We start from the raw sequence: 21194 nt of genomic DNA, 5'->3' as shown, positions 1-21194 counted from the left end.
AGCAGGCAGATAGATTGATCCCTATCTTAGCTACGTGGGGTTGATGGCGGGGCAGCACCGTGTTTGGCTGTATTTAGCATCAGATCAAAAGGCGGCAAAAGTGATAAGGAGAAGGGAAACAGCAGTATATAATCAACGCGCCGAATTCCTAACGCTACCTAAAATAAAACCAAGACCAAATATTCCTCCCAAACGTTAGTCTTGAAATAGGCATCTAGGAATAAACAACGTCGAATCGTAGACATTAGTTTCATGGGCCTACATATACAGTGGTAGCTAAGAAAGTTGATTTCGTTCAAGAGTCACTAATCTCCCAGACATCCTTTTTCTAAACAACACAGCTAGCAAAATACAAAAAAAAGGAACACTAGTATAAAAAAGGGCTTGTCTTGTTTCGGCATCCAAGGCGCGATTATCCTTTTCCCTCCTTCCGTCCTGTATCCTAATTCAGAGAACCTCCAAGATCACATGGTATCTCCCCAAACGCCTTCAACTCCGCCGTGGGCGATTCGAACAAAAACAAAACCTTTCGTTGCCCAGAATGCACAGCATGGTATTTTACATTCACAAAACATGATGTATTTTTTTTTTGGTGGTGGTCAAGCAGGCGATTATGCCTCGACAGCAACCGCCGCAACACTCACAGGAGCGGCGGACTCAGGCTCGTCCTGGTTGGAGATCTCGCCTCCAGCTTCTCGCTCGGCCCAAGCGCCCCAAAGTCCGCGCTTTCCTCGGACTTTGATGGGGTCGCCAAGGCCGGAGTTCTGCTCGACCTTGATGGCATCCTTGGTAGCAAGCACCAGGCACTCAAAGAACATCTTGGTTGCTTCAGCCTTGGTGGTCTCCTTCTCAGGCAATAAGTTTTGGAAGACAACTGCTGATTTCTTCCTCTTGTCCGCATCCTCAGCGGCGTCGGGGCCAAACAGCTCTCGGAGAATGTGGACAGCATGCTTGGTGCCAGCGGACACAGCGCCGCTGTCGGCAGGGTGAATAAGAGGCATTGTTGTGTCTTCGAATCCAGGCAGTGTTGTGTCATCTCCGTCCGCGTGATCGTCGTCAAAGTGAGCTGCAGATTCGTCGGCAGGAATCTCAAGAATAGTGCCATCAGCGGCCACGCTGTTGTTACCAAAGGCGTTTCCTTCGATAGTAAAATCGGTGTCGTCACCAAGCTCGAGACGAGGAGATTTGAGGCCACCCAATTCGCTGTCTACGTCGGCAACGCCACTGTCACGCTTTCTCTTCAGGTCGTTCGCACCGCGAACCGTATCCAATGAAAGCATGCCACGAAGCTCGGGGGCCCACGACAAGCTTCTACCCTCCATCATGATAGAAGATACAAAGCCGCCGCTCTTTTGCATTTCAGCGAGAGCAAGAAGCAAGGGATCGCGGGGGAGGAATGTAGCAGGCTTGGTGATGTTTTCTCTATGGGCCTGTTGTTGTTTGATGTGGGTGCTGGACAGGGCAATTTCATCATCCGGCATCATGATGCGTTGCTTCCTGGCACGCTGTGCAGGTTTTTGGACAAGGGTGCTCTCCTCATCGTCCTGGGGCTCGTAGAGATCTGTGTGGCCATGACGAGAATACTCCTCCTCAATTTCTTTAGCAAACTGATCGTCAATATCTGATAGAGGAGATTCCGAAATTCTTTGTCGGTTGATGTCAAGCGCAGCCAGTTCGGGAATGCCAGATGCGTCGCCAGCGTTGAACTGGAAATCGTCATCGCCCATCTGGATATCGCCCTCGTCATCTGCAATCCTCACGGTACCATCCACGTCCATGCGAGTGTCGTCGGGGCCAGCGCCTTCCTTTGATCGGGGCATAATATCAAGTTCGCTGAAAACATCATCTTCGATTGACCGCGCTGCGGGGGCATCTCGACCCATTTCAATGCTTGGGCCGCCATCCATATCAAGACCAAAGTCGAGCTCGAGCTCAAGATCATCCATTGGCGCAAGTGCGTCTTCATCTAGAGTCATACCACCTTGGAGAAACTGGCTGTTGTCGAAATCTTCCTGCAAGTTGATGTCTCGAGTGTTGCTCACGCGTCCCTTCCTACCGACTTGTGTAGACGACACGTCATCAACTTGAGAAAGTAGCCATGAGGCATCAGGAGGTGGAGGTAGCTCGAGGTTATCGTATGGCGTAATACGATCGGGGAGCAGCAAAGACTCGCGATTGGTGATTTGCAAGTTGGCAGCCAGGTCATTATTACCAGTGGAACGGAACGCCTAGGGCAATTAGCTAGATGTTTGACAATTGGTGGGAGATAATAAATGGTTGGAAGGTAAAAAAGCAAAAAGAAACAAAGAGGCACTAACCATTTTAATCTTCATCATAGCTTCATTACAATCATCTAGCAAATATCGCGTTTTGCGCTGGTATATCCTGACGACACCAAGCAAAAGCTGTCCACTGAGTCGCAGAGCCATCGGCGCCTGGTTCGGCGTGATGATGGCCTCGACGCTGTCGGTGACATTGGATTGGAGAATGTGATTCTTGGAGAGCTTGCGCTCGAGGTTGGCAGACAGCCAGACACGGGCAAGAGGCCCGGTCTTCTGGAGGAGAGTCTCTGAATAGAACATGATGCTTGCGCGCGAAGCCTGTCGCACTGGCACTCGCGCTCAACCAAGCTGGTACTCGAAGAAAAAATATGCAAAAGCACGGCTAGCCAGTGAAAGGGTGCAGGCAGCGCAGCAGTGGAGGGGACAAGAGTTTGGAGCAAAGTGGAGGTGAGTAAACACGGAACAAGGGGTGCGCGTTTTGGTGGATAAACAAGTCGCCTAAACCGTGTTCGGGCCTGGCTCACGCGCGACGGTGGCCGCGCAAAATCATCAAGTCAAAAAAATCAGTCGCCAAGGGCTGAAATATCGGATCGCAGGCGAGGAAAAGCGAGCAGAGGGAGGCGACGGGGGTTGTTGGGAAGTGCAAAAATGACGAGGCGAGAGCAGAGGGTTGTGTGAAACTCTCAGGTTGGAGCGCGGAGGGGAGACGCTGCTGCGGCAATGCTAAATTGCGTGGCTGGGAGAAAAGTGGCTGGTACCGAGTCGAGCTTGCTGCCTGCGTCCATTTTCGGCGTGGCGGGCCCGGGATATTATTCTTCCGGCGCTTCTGCACGCTTTCCGCCCATCGGAAGTCGGCGAGAGTGCCACACTGCTTGCCGCTTTGGGCAGTAGCGCAGCGAGCCAAATGCTACGACAAGCACTGAATTGCAACCTCGTAGCGCACTTTTAGCTAGGCTCTGGTAGCTCCAGGGCAAGCTACCTGCAGTATCGCTCGTCATTATACATGGCAGGGTATCATCAAATATAGACCCGAGCCATTGATGGTGTTTACGTGGAAGCAATCTAGATCGCCATCTCTAATTATGTTTCATAGCAATGTACCTTTATTACTCGTTTTAGTGAGGATATCCATTAAAGGTGTCGTCGGAAAAATGCTGTAAAGTTCTTGATACTACTACAGTTGCACTACCCTCCATAAACTCCCCTGTGCACTTACACGACTCGTGACTTGGGAATGCGATTCTACAGGATCTATGTGCAACCTCTACTACTATATGGTTTTTTATTAGTTTGTGAAGAACATCGCATGTTCATCATTTTATCATTGTGCGCCTTCAATTACCCAAGTTGCTTCACTGATTATTGCTGAATCGTGCGAGCGCCTCAGCTCTCCCTGTACATATATATGCCCGGGCTACCTTATCCTGGTACTATCTTGACACATGCCACTTTCTATTCCGACACCCCGTGGCTGGGGATCTGCATGTCCCATAAGGTACAAAGTACTGCTGTATTGAGCAATGTTCCTATTTTTCTTCTTTCCTGAAAACGGCAGCAATATATGTAGCCTGTAGCACTGCTAAGTACCTACTATCTAGGTAAATAGAGCGCTCATCTTGGTTCTACAAATAGGGGTCCCATATTATCGCACTCCAATACAGAATCTACTAGCATTTCTACTTGGAATATTATAATATTATACAACATTGCACCTTGGCGGCACGGGAAACACAATTGGGCTATGCTATATTATCTCAGCATTTGCTTATTAACTCATCTCATTGGTATAGTGGCAGGCATTTGTCAGCGTGATGATGGGTATATACTCGCCTTGTAGTATGACATCGCCCGAATATCTATTTGACATGATATAAACTTCTTTCCGTCTTCCTACCTCGTCGTTTATTCTTCCAGCTCGCCCCACCCAATAGTATGCTCAACTAGCAGCGTTTAGAATACTCCTAGTAGCATTACTAGTACCAGTAGCCGCAATGCCGCTCAGGAGGTACACCTGGCGAATGAAAAGCGGGCATTGGCATTGAGTGGGCTGATTGCTCTAAAATATGATATAATACAATCATACTAATTGTTATCTTGAGTTTTGTATTCTACCCGATGGCATTGGATAGAGTTTCTAGGGAGTAATACAGCCGGTAATAAAACCCAAAGCTTGGCAGGTCGTTGCGGCCAGTCGCCATCAGTGTAAGGCGCAAAAGCCGGAGCGTTGCAGGGCCGTGGGCCGCGTAGCCCCAACTTAGCCGCGGCGCCGCTAGGCTAAAACAGAGAGTTACTTCGCGCTCCAGTACCTGCAGCCCCCTGTAGTGCTCCTTGTCCCCAGTCCCAGTGGCGAGGCTAGCGCAACTACCCATTCCATAGAGCCTTGGAAGACCACCTTTGTAATTTGCATGATTCCATTGCTGATGCTTCACCGGTCTGCACGCTGGCCTCTTGATTAGGGGATGAGGATCGTAGCCGTCAGTGTCCGCTGGAAAAAAAGACCTGGTTCATCACAACAACGCCGCAATCCGATCTCGCGAACGTATGCGCCACAGCCGACACCTGCGCATTCGGTTGTCTCCCCTCTCCTCATGAAATCGGGCTTTTGATAAAAGCTTGGCGTTGAATTTCCGGGCCCCCTTAACAACTTCGACGCCATCTTAGGGTTTACAACATGCAGCTGCCATGGGCAGGGCGCGGCGGCTCTGGCAATGAGTCTCTGCTACCAATGGCCAACTCGCCCATCATCACTGGAGATGCGGCCGATGGCGAACGGGAGGGACGAACGGCATCAAGGCTGGGACATGCCCGGACATCCTCAGCGCATGCGCGGGTAAGGCTGAAGAAACCATTTGCATTTGCCATGATGCAATTCGTTAACCAGAGAGCAGGGAGTCGCCAACGAATACTCTTCCATGACACCCAGCGAAGCTGCTGCGCAGCTGCGGACGTCCCTCACTTACGGCCTTACGCCCAACGAAGCCTTGAAGCGACTCGGCGAATATGGACCGAATGAGATACCCCACGAAGAGCCAGAGCCTCTGTGGCTCCGGTTTGCGAAGCAGTTTCAGGAGCCGTTAATTGTACTCCTGCTGGTATCCGCAGGAACCTCGCTACTCTTAGGCAACACGGACGATGCGGTTAGTATCACGGTGGCGGTAACCATTGTCGTTTCTGTGGGTTTTATCCAGGAGTATCGATCGGAGAAATCTATTGAGGCTCTCAACCACTTGGTTCCGAATCACGCACACCTTGTACGGGGCTCACCGAACAAGTCTTCTACTTTGCCGAAAATTTCCCCGTGGCCCCCCAATGTCAACGAACTTCGAGACCCGGCCGACGGTTCTGGCTTATTGACCCCAATCGAAGACATCTTGGACGCTACTTCTTTCAGAGTGTCGGCATCTCAGCTTGTACCAGGCGATTTGGTCCTGTTTACTACCGGCGATCGTATTCCTGCAGATATCCGAGTTACCAAGGCAGCTGACTTGACCATTGATGTTTCTAATCTGACAGGTGAAACAAAGCCTATTAGTATATCAACTGAGTCACGGTCTCAGGGACTCAACCAATTCTCAAAACCGTCATCACTCGCCCCAGCCACACCTTTGGATAGCAACGAAGCGGAGGGAATAAAGAATGTTGCATACATGGGCACTCTGGTTAAATCTGGACACGGCCAGGGAATCGTCTTCGCAACCGGTGGTAGCACTCACTTCGGCTCTATTGCTACAAGCGTTTCTGGAACGGAAAACCCCAGGTCGCCTTTGCAGCTATCGATGGATGAACTTGGCACACAGCTGAGCAAGGCATCATTTGTCGTAATTGGTCTGATATCGCTTGTTGGTTGGCTACAGGGGAAAAAACTACTGGAAATTTTCACCATTTCTATATCCTTGGCCGTTGCAGCTATTCCAGAAGGGTTACCCATTATTGTTACTGTTACTTTGGCTCTTGGTGTACACCGGATGGCGAAGCATCATGCTATTGTGCGCTGGATGCCCAAAGTTGAAACTCTTGGATCTGTCAACGTCGTGTGTACTGACAAGACGGGTAAGTTCTATGCCTTGACCTTCCTAAGCCACAGTGATCAAATATACTAAATTGCTGAAAATAGGTACTCTGACAACTAATCATATGACAACTGTCGAGATGTGGTGCTTTGGAGAACAAGGTCCGTTTCACGTCTCTTCGGACGCTGAGGTGGAAGAGATTAAGCCCACGCAGGCGGCTTTACATATCCTACGAATTGGTAATGTTGCCAACAACGCACGCCTGGCAAAGAATTTTGCAGAGAGCGGCGCCGCTGCAAGTGCTGTCTTAACTTCAACTCTTAGTCGCGAAGAAGCATCTACCTATACTCGATGGGTTGGCCAGCCTACGGATGTAGCCATGCTCGACTTGCTTGATAAGTTCAAAGAACATGACATACGAGATTCCGTCGGTCCACGTGTTACAGAAGTGCCCTTCAGCTCTGAGAGGAAATGGATGGGTGTTACTATCGGCAGTGAAAAAGAGTATGCATATATGAAGGGATCTATAGAGAAAGTTCTCGCCGCATGCGACACGTATTTGGAAAAGGACGGCCGGGAGATTGTACTGGACAGTGCAAGGCGTCAGGAGGCCTTGGCAGCGGCCGAGGCTATGGCCGTCAAGGGACTTCGCGTTCTCGCCTTTGCCAGTGGTCAAGTACCCAAATCTTCCAAAGCTCGCTCACCTGCACCTGATACGCGAAGCAACACCCCTGCTGCTGATGGAACTTCTACTCCAACGATTCCCCTAGGCTCTGATGATACTTACAAGGGACTCACATTTGCTGGCTTGGTTGGCATGAGGGACCCTCCAAGGCCTGGTGTGGAACGTTCTATTCGACGACTTATGCGAGGCGGTGTCAGAGTCATTATGATTACCGGCGATGCGGAGACTACAGCACTTGCGATTGGTAAACAGTTAGGAATGAGTGTTGCCGTTCCCAGCGCCCACTTGCCGGGTCAGAATGCAATCAAAGCTGTCCTCAGGGGAGATGAGATTGATAGGATGTCTGACGACGACCTTGCTCAAGCGATACAGCACACTACTATTTTTGCCAGAACCAACCCCGACCACAAAATGAAGATTATTCGCGCTCTCCAGTCTCGAGGCGACATTGTGGCCATGACGGGTGACGGTGTGAACGACGCGCCTGCCCTGAAAAAGGCAGATATTGGTATTGCTATGGGACGTCATGGAACAGATGTTGCTAAAGAGGCAGCGGATATGATCTTGACCGACGACGATTTCTCCACCATTTTACAGGCCATTGAGGAAGGCAAAGGCATATTCAACAACATTCAGAATTTCCTTACCTTCCAGCTGAGCACGAGTGCGGCTAGTTTAGCCCTGGTTTTTATCTGTACTTGCTTTGGGTTCAAGAGTCCCCTGAATGCTATGCAGATTCTTTGGATCAGTAAGTTTTCCCTTTTGCTATTTTGACCTCTGATGCCCGCGAATCGTTGACTAACGCCATGTCAGATATCATCATGGATGGACCCCCTGCGCAATCTCTTGGTGTCGAAGCAGTAGATCACGATGTGATGAACAGGCCACCGAGAAAGAGAAATGATCCAGTCCTGACCAAGAAACTGATACAGAGAGTTCTAACTTCGGCAGCCATTATCATGGTTGGCACTATGCTTACATACAAGCAGCAGATGGCCGACGGCGTCGTCACTCGCAGAGATACTACCATGACGTTTACATGCTTCGTATTCTTCGACATGTTCAACGCTCTTAGCTGCCGCTCCGAATCAAAGTCGATATTGCGTGGCGAAGTGGGATTATTATCGAATACCTTATTTAACTGGGCAGTGTCTCTGTCTATTGTTGGCCAGCTCCTTGTCATCTATCTCCCATGGCTACAGGAGGTTTTCCAAACAGAAGCTCTTTCATTGGGTGATTTAATACGACTCATCATGCTTTGCAGCACCGTGTTCTGGGCGGATGAATTACGAAAGTATTTGAAGAATGGGCGGCGGCGTTTGGGCGGCGGATACAGTCAAGCGGTATAAAAAGAGTGTGCTTAAAAAGAAAGGAAAGGAAAAGGGTCGGCGGGATTTTCAGGGTTGTTGATATACAGAGTGTCTTGTAATAAACGGAGCATGAATGACCGGGGGAGTAGAGTAGACCCCCTGTATTCCTTCACATATCATTTAGCATACGTCTTCTTGCATAGCAGTAATTTGTTAGGGTGACGATATTTTTACAATCGAAGAAAATAACGGAATAATGAGACGTATATTATATTCAGTTGCAAAATACATGTATATGGGATGAAGACCAGTCGGTGTCACTATCAAGTAGAGATGACAGCTATCAACTATACCTAGCTAACTAAACTGCAGTCTCGATGACTCTGGTAATAACTCTCGTTCCGTGAATAAAAACAATATTATATCAATTTGCAATGCATCGCACATTCAATTGGCCACATGTCTTTTATAGACAGATTACGATGCGTGGGCACTGCCCTCTGTAATTGATAGATATGTCACCTTGTTCAAGGCACCGACCCGGCCTTAGCCCCTCCACCAAAGTGTCCCCTCTATGCATGAGCTTACCTGGCTCCAGACAATAGCACCACAAGCTATAACCACCAACAATCGACCATCTGCTACCTGGTGACCTCGGGAGCGGCGCAGCTACTCCACAGCCAGGCCAGCAAACTCCAAGGCAGCTATGCGCCTCCTCGACACTCGTGCTCAGCGCCAATGTCAGCTCTCTCGAACGGCGTCCTCCACCGAACGGACAACAGCAGCCATGCTGTAGCACCTCGACGTCTTCAGAATGCCGCCAGCGAGGCCGAAATCCGCGCGACGCTCGCCGCCCTTCATGAGCGCGAATCGACCGTAACCGCGAGGCTCGATGCGCTGATTGAGTCGCAGGCCGACCTGTCTCGGGATCTAGGCAGGCTGGATCTCCTGCGGGCTGGGCTCGGCGCGCAAGTCATTGCCGCGCGCTCAATCAGCAATGAGATGCTCTCTGGAGCAGCAGACACGGCTGGGCGGCTCAGCAATCGGGTGAAAGAGCTGGATCTAGAGAAGAGCCGCGTGGAAGATACGCTGGGAGTCGTGGAACAGGTGGCAGAGCTCAAGGCGTGCGTCAATGGCGTGGTTGGCTCCATGGGAGCGCCGCAAGATTGGGAAGCGGCCGCGGGCTACATCGCTCGAGCGAGCAAGATACCAGAGGAGATAACGAAGGGAGCCTTTGCCGCCAACATCGTGCCCAGCGTTGAGGTCCCTGATGCTCCTTGGATAACGCTGGAGAATGCCAAAGAGAGCCTGTGTGGCCTCTTCCTGCGAGAGTTTGAGAAGGCAGCCTCTGAAGGAGACGGCGCCAAAGTCACGAGATTCTTTAAGCTGTTTCCTCTTATCGGGAGAGCGGATGTGGGATTGGATGTCTACGGAAAATACGTGTGTCAAGGAGTTGCGGGCACGGCGCGGGCGACGCTGAAGGACGGCATGGCTGGCCAAAACCGCAAAGAGGGCATCATCTACGCCAATTCGCTTACGAGGCTCTTCCAACACATCGCACAGATTGTCGAAGGTCATGGAGGATTGGTTGAGAGGCACTATGGCACTGGCAAGATGGTTCGCGTCATCGAGAGGATCCAGATGGAGGCGGATGTCCAGGGCGGCATCATCCTCGACACGTGGGGTGACGAACGAGGAGTCGACAAGAAATTGACTGATGTGAAGAGTTATCCGTTCTCATTCCTTGTCCAGAGTTTCTTACCTCAGCCTCCTCGAGGGGGAATCCCGAGGTTGAATTCTCCTGCGGCTGGAATGGGCAATAACCCTCGCAGCAGTGAGGACGAAGGAGTCAACATGAAAGAAGTTGATGGTCTACTGCATGAGATTTCCGTTATGCTTGCACAGTGGTCGTTTTACACTCGATTTATTTCGGCCAAATCCATGGTACGTACAACTGCTACATGACAATTTCTGGATTGATGTTGATTTTCCTAACACCGTATGTTCTAGGACACAATTGATGAAGATGCGCCTTTGAAGCTTGCAGAACTGCTCATTAAATCTAAATTATACAACAAAGTATCGTCAAAGCTAATATCGCCTTACAACGTCATGTCGACATTTTTCTTTCGTCGGTCTGTTGAAAAGGCATTTCAACTGGACGAGTATCCTAGTGGCCTATCATTGAGTCTACATAAGCCGGTTGAGGGCAACACGCCATACATAATACTCGCGGTTGATGATGTTATGTACATTGTCAATGCGGTGCTTCAGAGGTGTCTCTCTACATCACAGAAAGACGTCGTTACTTCAGTCGTTCCATCTGTTAGTCGGGTTCTAACTGGCGACTTTGTGGGTATGATACAGAGGAAAATGCGCGACGAGTCGTATCCCAAGGCCGCTGTGCAGGGTGGCTTCCCACCAGAAGATAAGATTATACAATTTATCGTTCTGATCAACAGCTTGGACATGGCCAATGAATACCTGGTCAGAATTATACATGGTCGCATTGGCTCTCCAGATGAGTCAACGCAGCATAAAGAAGAAGTTGAGGCTCAGTTGAAACAGTCATTCCCATTTGATCGCGACGTGACCGCTGTCGTTGGCGCTCTGCGCTCATTAGAGACTGCGTTCCTCGCAAAAACAAATGAGTTGTTGAACGAAGCCGTTCAAGTTCTATTTAACCAAGTTGTTAAGCTACGCTTGAGGCCAGTACTAAGCGATACATTCCGTGACGCCGACTACACACTTTCAGAAGAGGACATTGCGGAAATTGCTCAGGAGAATGACGAGTCTGAAGAAGTTGTCCTAGATCAAGTATCACGCCGCTTTGAACATGGATGGGATCAGCTCATGAAGGCCATCGGCCGCCTCATGACGCCAGGCACTTTCAGCAGCCTCATGGACATGACAGCCCGCTACCTCTCACGAATCTTGGAGAAGAGAATTCTCGGCTATGGCGGAAGGACGAGCGCATACGGCGCGATTCGAATGGAGAGGGACTTCTCAGCTATTGTGGATGTCGTCTCTCGGGGAAATTACAGTGTAAAGGAGCTATTTAGCAGAGTGATGCAGCTGCTCATGGTTGCGAATATGGAAGACGATGAGTGGGATGAGATTATGGTCCAAGATGGAGAGGATGGTATTGACTGGGTTTTGACAGAGGATGAAAAGCGAAGAGCGAGGAGTTTAGTGAGAGGATAAAGAAGGAGAGGGAAAATGTTTGCAGCACGGCATTGTTTGATTCGCATGTTTATTTAAGCCAGGCATAGATGCCCTCCAAGCTAGGATTGCTGTGATTCTCATATAAACTATATATGTATAGGTATTTAACAAGACAAGAGCATAATAGAAAGGGTGTCATATCACACTGTGCGCATAAACAGCACCTCAAAAGAGTAAATGTATCTACCTAGTATTGTAGACTCGAAACAAAATATTAAATAAGCTAAGATACCTGTCCCGTCAGTTTCTACTTCAAAGTTCAAAAATAGTGTTTGATGGAGTGGCTTGTCACCGCTCGGGGTGGCGTCGGCATCGCTAGGTTGACACGGCCGCCACATGAAAATTTCCGCCCGCCAAAATTTCATGCAGCGAAACCGGCTGAGAGCTTGCATATTAACTTCAAGCCTACATAGCAATTTTGTACAGCAACTCAGATTCCTCGAGTTATTTTTATTATCAAGATACCAAAAAAATATACATAAACACAGCTTACCAATTTTTTCCTTCATCTCAACTCAAACGACGCCTTATTATTAACATCGTTCAAACTTAAGATATCAAATTCAAGTCCCCCCACTAACCCACCAACTTCGTCATAATTTCTTCTCTGAGCAGGGCTGTTTATCGAGGCTGGCCTCGCGCACTTACAACATCTTCAGCGCCAGTCTCTAGAAGCTTCACAGCCTCTCGCAAAATATCTACCATGGAGACCAGAATAGTACGAGTTGCTCCCAGCAAGGGACAGCTCCTTGGACGGTTTGACTCATCAGATGGCGCTTCAAGCCTCGAAGAATGGCACATCTCACCAGACGCCGGAGAAGCCATCACGGTTCTCGAAGATACGGCCAAGTATCTCCGAACTAGCGATACGCCCGTAGCTTTCCCTACGGAAACAGTTTATGGCCTCGGCGCGGATGCGACTCGAAGTGGCTCTGTGAAGGGCATTTATTCTGCCAAGGGAAGACCTTCAGACAACCCGCTCATTATCCACATTTCAGATTTACACATGCTGCGGGAGCTTTTGGGGAAGAAGAGCGATGACCAAGATGCGATACCAAGCAAGTATAAAGCGTTGATAGACCGCTTCTGGCCAGGTCCTCTCACGATATTGCTGCCTAATCCAGAGTCTTCGAAGCTGGCCCCCGAGGTCACTGCAGGACTCAAGACTTTTGGTGCCAGAATGCCATCCTCCCCTTTGGCTTTGAGTCTGATCAAACTTGCCGGAGTGCCCTTGGCTGCTCCATCTGCAAATGCCTCTACCAAGCCATCACCCACTGCCGCACAGCACGTCAAGGATGACTTGGATGGACGGATTGAGATTATCCTCGATGGAGGCCCATGCCAAGTTGGTGTTGAGAGCACCGTCGTGGATGGTCTCTGCGAGCCCCCCGTGGTGCTTCGACCAGGTGGCATAAGCCTTGAAGAGCTTCGAAGCTGCCCCGGCTGGGAGAATGTTGACAAGGCTTATAAGGATCACAGTGAGGAAGGAAAATCAGCGCCGAGAGCACCGGGAATGAAATACAAGCATTACAGTCCCAAGGCGAGAGTGGTGCTCTACGAGTCTACGTACAAAGCTGGCGCCGAGGGCGTTTTGCCATCAGATTTTGAGGTTGCCAGCGCCACAGAGAATGGTAATGCGGAAAAGACGAACGGCCATTCGGCAAAGAGAATAGGCGTTATCCGGACACAGCGATGGACTTCAGGAGCTGGCCTCCAGTGTGGTCCTTTACAGCCTGCTCCCATCAACCATGAGAACCATGATGAGGAATATCTTAACCCTGCATATTCCGTATATAAGGGGGATCTCAAGAATAGCGAGGGCAAGGTCATCGGCGAGCTTTTCGATATCGACCTTGGCCAGGACGCTAAGAGAATAGCTCAGGGGCTATTCTCAGCTTTGCGAGAATTGGATCGTCGGAGTATAGACACTATTTTCGTCGACGGCATAGAGAATGAATTGGACATTGCCGCTGCTGTTATGAATCGCCTTCGTAAGGCAGCATCAGAGATACGATCATGAGCGATAAAGCGCTGGAATAGACAAAAAAAGGAAGATGCATAGATTCGTTATACCCTATCTCCTGTATATAAGCCGATCTCGTTTGAAGAAATTAAGAGAATCATGAAAAACAACATAAAACGACTAATCAACCACAAGAGCAATCCTTTTAATGTAACAGGCCGCTTTGAATAACATTAACTCCAACCAATCCCAGGTCTTTGTATTTACAGCCCTTGTCGAAGCCAGTCTGACAGCTTGGACTTTCCGAGCTGTGCCAGGTTGTTGACGCCCTGTTCGCTGAAATCGATGCGGCCCAGGGGAACATCCTGAGTGGGCGCACGGCTGACTCGCTGGACAATGATGGTAGGGTCCGTCTCCAGGATGATACCGTCGTCGACGATTTCGTCAATGGCGAGTGAGACAAGGTCGTAGTTTTCAACAATGGTCCTCTTGTCAACAGATTGCCTGATTCAGATATTAGCCATACTCTCCCAACCAATCTCGAATACCCGCAGACATTGGAAGTACTGACTTAAACAGAAGATGAAGAGAGTCGCGAAGAGCCAGTACTGTGTTGTAGAGCAGAATCTCGTTCTCGTCGGCGGCGCCAACGACGTAGAGCATGACATCGGACTCCATCTTGTACAGGACAATTCGGTTGTCATATAGGATGATATCTCCGGTCTGCTTGGCAGTCTTGTCGATAAGGCCCTTCTCGAATGCCTTTTGCGCCTTCAGGTCGGTATAAGGATGGGTAGGTATGCTTGCGCCTCCTATTAAACAAGCTCGCAGTTAGCAATGGCGCAACATGTTGCACTCAAAGGCGCAAGTTGCTAATCCCTTAATGATGCGTACCAGTAGGAGCGGCGTGGGGAGGAGAATAGTATTTGGTGAATATCCGGGAGCCATCCTCGGTGCCGAGGATGAGGACTGCCTGGACGGCAAAGAGGGTCATTCCAGGAGACATTGTGGCGGTTGGTCAATCTGATGCTCTGAGAGGTGATGATAGCGATACCAGGCAAGCTCCGACTTGGCTTTACTATCAAAAGGTGTCCCCCCAAAAAGAGCCCCAGGCCTCGGCTTAACCTTTCGCCGGGCCCCGGCGCTTAACGCGTCCCTAGCTCCAAGGTCGCGTCTAAAAAGCACTTTACGCGTCTTTAGAAGCAATTTGGCAGAAACGCGAACTCCACCGCCCTTGCCTTGCATCTGCCCCTCGTTTTTGCCGTGCGATTTGCCCAACCGCCCAGCTCCAGCAAAAAAACCCAAGCTCGTTTTGGTGACCTTCGACAACCTCAATTCCTGCTAATTGAACTGCAGAAAAGATGTCGACGCCAAACCGAAGGCAGCGGGACTCGCAGTCCGCGACGCCTCGTCGTTCTACACGGCAAGCTGAGGCCGCACAGATGGTATCGAGTCCCCTGTTCTACCAGTCCTCGCCAGCTCCAAGCCAGGGCATTGATGAGGTCATGGGAGATGTTTCTTCGCCTCTGCGGCAGATGTCGAATAGCCAAAGCACTCAGCAGGCCAGCGGACCTGCGCCGAGCTCGCCCTTGAGGCAGATGACAGATACCCAGTCAACTAATGGTGACGGCAATCGAACTCCTCGAGCCAGCGGCGGCCTTGCAGGAGGTAAGGCTCATGGTGATGCTTCTTATGGGTTCAAACCTCAAGCTTATAATTGAATCAATGCAGAATCATCTCCCATTCGATACGAACCCAGCTCCAGTCCCGGCCGAACTCCAAGGCTGCATTCGGATCTGCGAAGCGAAAGCAGTGGCCTCTTTGTTGGCTCCAGTCGGGGCACACCCTACAGACGTGGAGACATCAACTCAGATACAGTACGGACGCCACGTGCTCCTCGACGTGTCATTCTGGATGAATCTGGTCGAGTAATGCGAGAAGGCCAAGCTCCTGGATCTGATGCTGCCTCCTTTGTAAACCGAGATCCCAACACCTCTGAGGCCGATATCTTGGGTGGCCCTGGCCAGAGTCTCATTTGGGGTACTACCGTGTCCATCGATGATACTTTCTCTACTTTCAAAGACTTCTTACGGCATTTCACCCTCAAGTACCGCATGTACCGAGATGGACTTTCAGATGCCGAGGTGAATTCTTCATCTGACGCCGAATCCAAGCCCTACTGGGAGGCTCTGCAGAACATGCTACTGCTTGGTACGACTCGACTTTATCTCGATATCTCAGACTTGAACCTCTACCCACCGACACGAAAGCTATGGCATCAGATTCAAGCCTATCCCCAGGAAGTAGTTCCTGTTATGGATCAGTCTGTTCATGACCTGATGCTGGAGCTTGCCCAGGCTGAAACAATGAGAAACCGACCGTCTCAGAGCAGTGCCGGACAGCAAGCTTCTCAGCGAAGCACACAAGGCTCTGAGCCTGTATTTCCCAGCTCTGACCGACCTGATGAAGGCATCACCCCTACACCCCGCCCCCGCGATGAGGATCCTACATTGGAGGATCAGGTGGCAGCTTCACTTTACGTCGTGCGTCCGTTCGGTCTTGACAAGTTAACTAACTTGAGAGATCTGAATCCTTCTGGTAAGAGCTAGCACGGGTTATTCACTTACTTGAGACAGAAATCTAACATGTGATTCAGACATGGACCGCCTCGTTTCCATCAAGGGTCTTGTTATCCGTACCACACCTGTTATCCCCGACATGAAGGATGCATTCTTCCGTTGCAACGTCTGCAATCATTCCGTCAATGTCGGCTTGGACAGAGGCAAGATCCGAGAGCCTACCGAATGCCCACGCACGATGTGCGCCTCTAAAAACTCAATGCAGATCGTTCACAACAGATGCTCATTTGAAGACAAGCAAGTCATTAAGCTCCAAGAGACCCCAGACAGCATCCCCGCTGGACAGACACCCCATTCAGTATCTGTATGCGTCTATAACGAGCTGGTTGATTTCTGCAAGGCTGGTGACCGTGTCCAGTTGACTGGCATTTTCCGTGTTAGTCCTGTGCGGGTTAACCCACGACAAAGGGCCATCAAGAGCATCTACAAGACATATGTGGACGTCCTACACGTCCAGAAAGTCGATAAGAAGCGTCTTGGAGCTGATGCCTCTACACTTGGTGTAGAAGGTGAAGATGAGGCGGAAGCTGGAAAGAATGAGATGGAGGAGACCCGTCGCATTACGGCCGAAGATGAGCTCAAGATTCGGGAAATATCACGTCGCCCGGACATTTATGAGCTTCTCGCGCGATCGCTAGCTCCTTCAATCTACGAAATGGACGATGTCAAGAAGGGTATTCTGCTGCAGCTGTTTGGTGGAACCAACAAGACGTTCCAAAAGGGTGGCAGCCCTAAATACAGAGGCGACATCAATATCCTTCTTTGTGGTGATCCATCCACATCTAAATCGCAAATGCTTTCATACATCCACAAGATTGCCCCTCGTGGTGTATATACTAGCGGCAAGGGTTCTTCAGCCGTCGGTTTGACTGCATACGTTACTCGCGATCCCGAAACAAGACAGTTGGTCCTCGAGTCTGGTGCTCTAGTACTTTCTGATGGTGGTGTCTGCTGTATCGATGAGTTTGACAAGATGAACGAGTCCACTCGATCCGTGCTTCACGAAGTGATGGAGCAGCAGACTGTCTCAATTGCCAAAGCCGGTATCATCACTACCCTCAACGCTCGAACCAGTATCCTTGCTTCTGCCAACCCAATCGGCAGTCGCTACAACCCTGATCTGTCCGTTCCGCAAAACATCGATCTTCCACCTACCCTGCTCTCCCGTTTTGACCTCATCTATCTTATTCTCGACCGAGTTGATGATAAGGCTGATCGCCGATTGGCAAAGCATCTTCTGTCCATGTACCTGGAAGACAAGCCCCAGTCAGCGCCTACCAGCGACGATATCCTCCCCGTTGAATTCCTTACTCTGTACATCTCATACGCACGCTCCAACATTCAGCCAGTGATCTCGGATGAAGCAGCCCAAGAGCTTACTGATAGCTACGTTGCTATGCGTGCTCTCGGACAAGACGTGCGCGCCGCCGAGAAGCGCATTACAGCCACCACTCGACAGCTCGAAAGTATGATCCGTCTCGCCGAAGCTCACGCCAAGATGCGACTCTCCGAAACTGTCACCAGGGACGATGTTCAAGAAGCTTACCGCCTCATTCAATCTGCTCTCAAGACTGCCGCCACAGACTCTGAAGGAAGAATCGACATGAGCCTGCTCACAGAAGGCACTAGCTCTGCGGAACGAAAGCGCCGCAGTGATCTCAAGGACGCAGCACTGCGACTGCTCGATGAGATGACTGCTGGTGGAAATACCGTCCGATGGAGCGACGTGTCCAGGAGGTTGGCCGAATCTTCCAGCGTGCCTATTGAGCAGGCTGAGTTTAATGAGGTGATGAGGACTTTGGAGGCTGAGAATGCCATCATGGTATCTGGCGAGGGAGCGAGAAAGAGCGTTCGCAGAGTTACGGCCGTTGTTTAAGGAAATAGGATACTTGCTGGTTCTTGAGGAAAGAAAAAATTTGGTTTATTGGCTTTTGATGTTTTAAAATTTGGTATGAATTGCTTTGATGATCAGAGAAAGAGAAAAAGAGTTAGAAAGCTAGAAATAATTTAATGCGAATGTCAACGAAGACAACTTTGATATATCAAATTCACGTAAAATTGAGAAATGGTTTAATAAGTAAACAAACACTTTAAGAATATGCATTTGGTGGTTATCCTAAAAAAGAAAAAGAAAAGAAAGATAAAGAGAACACTCTCAACTCCTTGCTCAGTCCTCCGCCCTCCACGCTACTCGTCACAATTCCCATCATCTTTACAAATATAGCGACATACTTTCATGTACAACAAAGGACTGAACATGCATATTATACATCCTTGCAATCACGCCAATTAATACAAACTGTTTTGAAAGAGGTTATGTTTTTTTTACCAGTATTTCCTCTCTCGGCCCTCATATACAAAGTTGAAGGCGGCAGCCACAAACAGAGCAGAGGCAAGGACGCTGGGGCCCCAGCGGTCGTAGTATCGAGCCGCCTTACGGTTACGAATTGACCGGCTGCGGTAAAGGTAGATTCCCACGGAATATAACAGGCTGAAGATGGCTAGGAAGGTGAAGATACCAGCAATCCAAAACGCTGTGGGTGTCGGGTGATCTCCAAAGTTGAGAAGAGTTGTGGCAATAGTACCGATGTAAATGGAGTATTCGAGCTGTAGAAACATCAAATTAGTAAAGGCTCTAATAAAAGAGGATATTCACAGTTTCCACTGTCTGGCAACTTACCCATCCAAGGAATGTTCTCTCGGCGGCAAAATACACCTTGGGCTCGACGCGAACCGGAACATAGATCTTCTTGCCAGGAGGAGCGCGGAATCTCTTGGTTTGGACTCTACCGCTACCGAAGAGAGTTTCAAGTCTGGCGGATCGAGGCACTTGGGTTCCTTGGGGGTGCGGAATTACGTACTTCAAGACGCTCCAAGTCTTCGAAGCAGCAGTATGGGCCTTTGATGAAAACAATACACGGTAATAGTGCCATCCGCCAATTCTTCGGGCCTCTTCCAGCTCGTAGTTCTCGTCGTATTCATCGTCAGAATCGTAGATAGGGAAATCTTCACCTGGCATATCTACTGTTTGGCCTTCTGTATCCGTGGCAACGGCACGAAGTCTACCTCCCTGTCTGCTAGATTCGCCATTGCCAGCACCACGGCGAGCCGAAGCTAGTTCCTCATCGTCGGAATCAAGCTCCTCCTCGTCATCTGACGTGGTAGTTGTTCCAGAGATATCAGGTCTACGAATGCCAAAGTCATGGGTGACAGGCTTGCGGATATCGACGTCCATCTGAGGCATCCAGAAAGGAAGCAGGTTGATGCGGGTGGGGAACAGAGTTGCTGTACCGTGGATGAATTTGGAGAACTTGGGAACAGCTTCAACCAAATGAGATGAAATGAGCTGCCTGACCCACTCCGGCGGCTCTTGTCCTGTTTGAGTCTGGAGCTTCACTTCAAGGATAGCATAAGGGAAACGCTCAACATCTTCAGGAGGAAGCTGCGAAAATGGGTAGTCGACACCAATATCCATACGTCTCCAGTTGTCGCCAGAGCGTTTTCGGCCGTCCAGATTATCTTCTCGAACCATTGTCAACTCGGTGTCCAATGAAATTCGCACTCGGGCGTCGGCAGGCAGCTGGAAGGCAGTTCGATTATAGAAAGAGCGGCAAACAGGCTTATATCCGCGCTTCAAGACTGAATACTGGATTTCTGAGGCAAGTCTCTCGTCCTCGGCAATAACCTTTTCTGATTTCTTACCCTCCTTGCGTGCTTTCTCGAAAATGGCTGCGGGCAGCAGCTCGCCTTTCATGTAAGCATTGACATTCTTCTCCTTAATCGAAAATCGAGCCTTGACAGACTTTTCTCCAGTCCAGTCCTCTCGGTGAGTCTTGCGCTCAACGAAAATGGTCTCGGTCTTCATACCACCGTACCAACGAAGTCGGATAGCCTCTGCACCCTCTGTCTTTTTCAATCGGCCCTCGTAAAGATCCCACTTCTCGGGGTTGTCGTAGTAGATTGACGTAATTGCCTGATCTTGCTGCTCGAATTCTTTGCTGGCATTGAAAACCAAAACAGGCAAGTGCTTGAGGATAATGAGCTTCAGCTCAGTCACATTGTCAGGATGCACCCAGTATTTGGTCGTTTGTCGGATAAAGCTGGCTTGGGAGCCACCGGCGGCGCTGTCACCTTTGACGGGATTGCCTCGGGTTCGAACGAGGTCATACAGCTTAGACAGCTTGATGACGGACGCGTCGTAGTTTTCTTTGTAGAAAGGCTTGGCCTTGAGTCGAGTATCGAAGGCAGGTCGAAGATGCCATCCGGTCATTTTCTGGAGAGCGCTACAATTAGCAAGGCTAAAAGCTAATCAAAAAGAACAAAAGGTCTTCAACTTACATCGTGCTTCTTGATAATCTTATAGAAGCCGGTATAATTGAGTTGGACGAACTTGGCCAAGTCGTGGACGTCGGCAATGATGTCACTCAGATCCTCTTCCAGCAGCAAAAACTCCTCTTCACTGGGGCCCTCCTCTCCAAGGCCGCGCTCGTTCAATCGGTTTACGACCTCCTTGACCTCGCGCTCGCTGACGGCAATACGACGAGAAATCTCCATGGCCTTGACCTGCTGCTTGGTATGGACCTTCTCAAGCTCCGCCTCCAGCTTGCCCACAAAGCGCGTCTCGTCATCTTCGGTCCACTGCCTGGAGCCAGTGCCGTTGCCGGCGAGAGGGCCCGAGGCGTCCTTCAGCTCCCCCTTCAGTCCATTGTAGTCGATGTAGTACCACTGGTACTCGCGGATGATGCTTGACCGTAACTGTTCGCCGAATTTCATGACGACGACGCCTGGTCCGACCTGGGACGATTGACCTCGGGATCTCAGCGATGTCCAATTCTTGTTGATGGCCTTGAGATCTTTCGCAATCAGCATGGGGATACCGGCTAACGAGCTCCGAAAGAAGCGGTAACGAGCAACGAAAATGCAATTGGCTGGACTCGAGTCCAATCGACAGTATAAAGCAGGAAGAAGCAAAAGGGGAGGAAAAATTCAAGATCAAAATGCGACGCGATGCAGGCTTTGCCGGGCCCGTTTACCGAGAGGAACTCACCTTTCAACGGGGCAGATGATGCTGACAGCGAAT

General features: G+C 49.9%; 5 protein-coding genes across 5 annotated transcripts; 2 read left to right on the top strand and 3 right to left on the bottom strand.

The window, feature by feature from the left end:
• Nucleotides 1-94: 94 nt before the first annotated feature.
• On the bottom strand, nucleotides 95-2836 carry GGI43DRAFT_20418 (kleisin alpha). The gene is made up of 2 exons (XM_083200105.1): nucleotides 2319-2836; nucleotides 95-2228 (listed from the first exon to the last, which is right to left on the bottom strand). The coding sequence occupies exons 1-2, from the start codon at nucleotides 2580-2582 to the stop codon at nucleotides 612-614; spliced, it is 1881 nt and encodes a 626-aa protein (XP_083066284.1). The 5' UTR covers nucleotides 2583-2836; the 3' UTR covers nucleotides 95-611.
• Nucleotides 2837-4953: 2117 nt separating this feature from the next.
• On the top strand, nucleotides 4954-13532 carry GGI43DRAFT_419910 (uncharacterized protein; the record flags this gene model as incomplete). The annotated part of the gene is made up of 8 exons (XM_083207748.1): nucleotides 4954-5112; nucleotides 5171-6332; nucleotides 6397-7725; nucleotides 7791-8312; nucleotides 9021-10231; nucleotides 10298-11479; nucleotides 11704-11707; nucleotides 12172-13532. The coding sequence occupies 8 exons, from the start codon at nucleotides 4954-4956 to the stop codon at nucleotides 13530-13532; spliced, it is 6930 nt and encodes a 2309-aa protein (XP_083066283.1).
• Nucleotides 13533-13635: 103 nt separating this feature from the next.
• On the bottom strand, nucleotides 13636-14660 carry GGI43DRAFT_20367 (coatomer subunit zeta). Its single transcript, XM_083200097.1, has 3 exons — nucleotides 14370-14660; nucleotides 14047-14287; nucleotides 13636-13979 (listed from the first exon to the last, which is right to left on the bottom strand). The coding sequence occupies exons 1-3, from the start codon at nucleotides 14479-14481 to the stop codon at nucleotides 13739-13741; spliced, it is 594 nt and encodes a 197-aa protein (XP_083066282.1). The 5' UTR covers nucleotides 14482-14660; the 3' UTR covers nucleotides 13636-13738.
• A 33-nt stretch (nucleotides 14661-14693) lies between these two features.
• Nucleotides 14694-18161, top strand: GGI43DRAFT_390831 (MCM DNA helicase complex subunit MCM4). The gene is made up of 3 exons (XM_083204371.1): nucleotides 14694-15143; nucleotides 15207-16073; nucleotides 16132-18161. The coding sequence occupies exons 1-3, from the start codon at nucleotides 14837-14839 to the stop codon at nucleotides 17988-17990; spliced, it is 3033 nt and encodes a 1010-aa protein (XP_083066281.1). The 5' UTR covers nucleotides 14694-14836; the 3' UTR covers nucleotides 17991-18161.
• A 278-nt stretch (nucleotides 18162-18439) lies between these two features.
• Nucleotides 18440-20983, bottom strand: GGI43DRAFT_378650 (VTC domain-containing protein; the record flags this gene model as incomplete). Its single annotated transcript, XM_083202723.1, has 3 exons — nucleotides 18440-18721; nucleotides 18795-20387; nucleotides 20453-20983. The coding sequence occupies 3 exons, from the start codon at nucleotides 20981-20983 to the stop codon at nucleotides 18440-18442; spliced, it is 2406 nt and encodes an 801-aa protein (XP_083066280.1).
• Nucleotides 20984-21194: the final 211 nt, after the last annotated feature.

Source organism: Trichoderma evansii (genome assembly GCF_050947405.1).
Source record: "Trichoderma evansii strain SZMC 28006 chromosome Unknown GGI43scaffold_1, whole genome shotgun sequence".
Taxonomy (NCBI): Eukaryota; Fungi; Ascomycota; class Sordariomycetes; order Hypocreales; family Hypocreaceae; genus Trichoderma; species Trichoderma evansii.
Note: the sequence above shows the minus strand (reverse complement) of the source record. Positions and strands in the feature narration are given on the sequence as shown.

Bases quoted from the DNA above. Each gene is read 5' to 3' on its own strand.
- GGI43DRAFT_20418 (XM_083200105.1), bottom strand. From the start codon at position 2,582: ATGTTCTATTCAGAGACTCTCCTCCAGAAGACCGGGCCTCTTGCCCGT. The intron at 2,229-2,318 runs GTTAGTGCCTCT...TAATTGCCCTAG, and splicing joins CTATGATGAAGATTAAAATG to GCGTTCCGTTCCACTGGTAA.
- GGI43DRAFT_20367 (XM_083200097.1), bottom strand. From the start codon at position 14,481: ATGTCTCCTGGAATGACCCTCTTTGCCGTCCAGGCAGTCCTCATCCTC. The intron at 14,288-14,369 runs GTACGCATCATT...CTTGTTTAATAG, and splicing joins TCCCCACGCCGCTCCTACTG to GAGGCGCAAGCATACCTACC. The intron at 13,980-14,046 runs GTCAGTACTTCC...TATCTGAATCAG, and splicing joins TCTCTTCATCTTCTGTTTAA to GCAATCTGTTGACAAGAGGA.
- GGI43DRAFT_390831 (XM_083204371.1), top strand. From the start codon at position 14,837: ATGTCGACGCCAAACCGAAGGCAGCGGGACTCGCAGTCCGCGACGCCT. The intron at 15,144-15,206 runs GTAAGGCTCATG...GAATCAATGCAG, and splicing joins CAGCGGCGGCCTTGCAGGAG to AATCATCTCCCATTCGATAC. The intron at 16,074-16,131 runs GTAAGAGCTAGC...CATGTGATTCAG, and splicing joins GAGAGATCTGAATCCTTCTG to ACATGGACCGCCTCGTTTCC.